This window comes from Phragmites australis, chromosome 23 (genome assembly GCF_958298935.1).
Source record: "Phragmites australis chromosome 23, lpPhrAust1.1, whole genome shotgun sequence".
NCBI classification, from domain to species: domain Eukaryota; kingdom Viridiplantae; phylum Streptophyta; class Magnoliopsida; order Poales; family Poaceae; genus Phragmites; species Phragmites australis.
The window spans coordinates 22,256,059-22,257,853 of NC_084943.1; the positions used below are offsets into that span (position 1 = coordinate 22,256,059).

The following is a 1,795-nucleotide window of genomic DNA, read 5'->3' on the forward strand; positions in this document are numbered from 1 at the left end:
CAGGTTGAACTCAACTGACACAGAAAACAAATGGACATCAGCGTCAGTCAGTCACCATTGACGCCATGGTGCACAGCTTGCAGACCAAACCTGTTCTCTGAACTCTGAATACTCTGACTGCAGCCGAATCTGCTAAGTACTACTCCTCCTGGGAAGGAGAGGACGGAAGCAGCAAAGTTACAACGGCCGAGCGATCGATCCATCGATCAGACGCTGTACGAGCGTCCATGTCGCACGGCGATGACGTGCCGGTAGCTTGTTCATTATAGGAACGACTGTCGCCTGGGAGCACAGCCATATCCATATGTGGGTATAGTCGCGGCAGGAGGACAGATGTTGATCGGTCGCGTGATGGTCTCCTGGCCTTCTGCCCCGGCCGGCTGGCCGGTCGTACGATGCAGTCGTACGTAGCGCTACTCTTGTACAACAGCCGTTGCACAATGGGCAGGAAGGACTACGAGGTATTTGTTTGGTTCTTCGGATCTTTTCTGGTCTGATGAATACATAAAACCTTAAACAAAAGACTGTTTGATAGTCCGTATTTACTTATTATAGTCTAGCTCAATAAGTGTAAATATATAATTCATTCTAGTTTAGGAGTTCAAGCTCTATATCGATATGTTTACTTGTTGTGCTATAAAATTATTTTTATATAAGTAATTAATTATAATGTTAATTCTTATATCTGTTTATACGGTTTTAGATTCAGCTAAACAGAAACTCAGATTAACTTGTTCGAACAGATATAATTAATTAAATATTTTTTTAATAAATATAACTAAGCTCAGTCTCATAAGAAAAAAAGAGCACGTACAAAGAAATAAAAAGAAATCAGAAGTACAAAACAGTACCTCACAGCATGAGCAACAAACTAGGACTAGGACTACGTAGCTAGAGCTTCAGATTGAGATCAACATCCCTCTCTTTCTCGTCCCCGCCGAGAGCACAGGAACGGCCGCCTTCCGTGTACCGCCACGCCGACGAACCGTCGCCGGTTTCATAGTCGGCGGCGGCGGCGCAACATGGCGCTCCGTATGCTGTTGCGTCGTCAATGTGTGCCCGCTGAGGGTGCCCAAGGCACTGGCGGCACGAGTGCGCCGGGATCGCCGCCATTGGAGGTGTTTGGTTGGGAGCGGTAGTAGTTGTTGCAGCTGGGAGGTAGAGGTTGGCGTTCCACCCCACGCTCCGCCGCTCCTTCTTGTGTGCGTTCTGGTGCCCCCCTAGCGCCTGCGACTTGAGGAAGAACTTGTTGCAGAAGAGGCATGGGAAGAGCCTCACACCGCCTCTGCCGCCATTGCCTCCTCCACGATCAACGACAACACCATCAGCAGCGGAGCCAGGAGAGGCGGGCGCCGGCGACGTGGGGCCCAGCGTCAGCGACAGGTTGACGACATAGTCGTCGTCGTCCTCGGCGGCAGTGGCTACATAAGGAGGAGCCTCCATTGGAGAGCTAGCTAGCACGGCCGGTGATCAGCCTTGCTTGCAAACTTCTTTTGTTGCTCTAAGATCAGTACAAAGGGGAGGTGCGTGCTGGTGCTGCTTCCATGAGTGAGCTGAGCTGAGCTCTTTGGGTTTCGATGGTGAGTGACTGAGTGCTGTGAAGGAGGAGAAGAAGATATATAATACTTGGACCGTGGAAGAAATGGCAAGCCCACCATGTCCTAAATCTGACATTGCATTATTGCGAGGGCTATTCCGTTCACGTCCAACCCCGGCACCGGCAGTGCCCACATCAACAGCCACAGAGGAAGACGACAAGCAAATTTGGTGCTTACTACTGCTTACTCACCCAAAA

General features: G+C 50.0%; 1 protein-coding gene across 1 annotated transcript; it reads right to left on the reverse strand.

The window, feature by feature from the left end:
• Window positions 1–805: 805 nt before the first annotated feature.
• On the reverse strand, window positions 806–1,572 carry LOC133906815 (uncharacterized). Its single transcript, XM_062348831.1, has one exon. It carries the CDS (start codon window positions 1,441–1,443, stop codon window positions 892–894), a length of 552 nt encoding a protein of 183 aa, XP_062204815.1. The 5' UTR covers window positions 1,444–1,572; the 3' UTR covers window positions 806–891.
• Between the last annotated feature and the right edge of the window lie 223 nt (window positions 1,573–1,795).

Coding starts and splice junctions, on each gene's coding strand:
- LOC133906815 (XM_062348831.1), bottom strand. CDS start 1,443: ATGGAGGCTCCTCCTTATGTAGCCACTGCCGCCGAGGACGACGACGAC.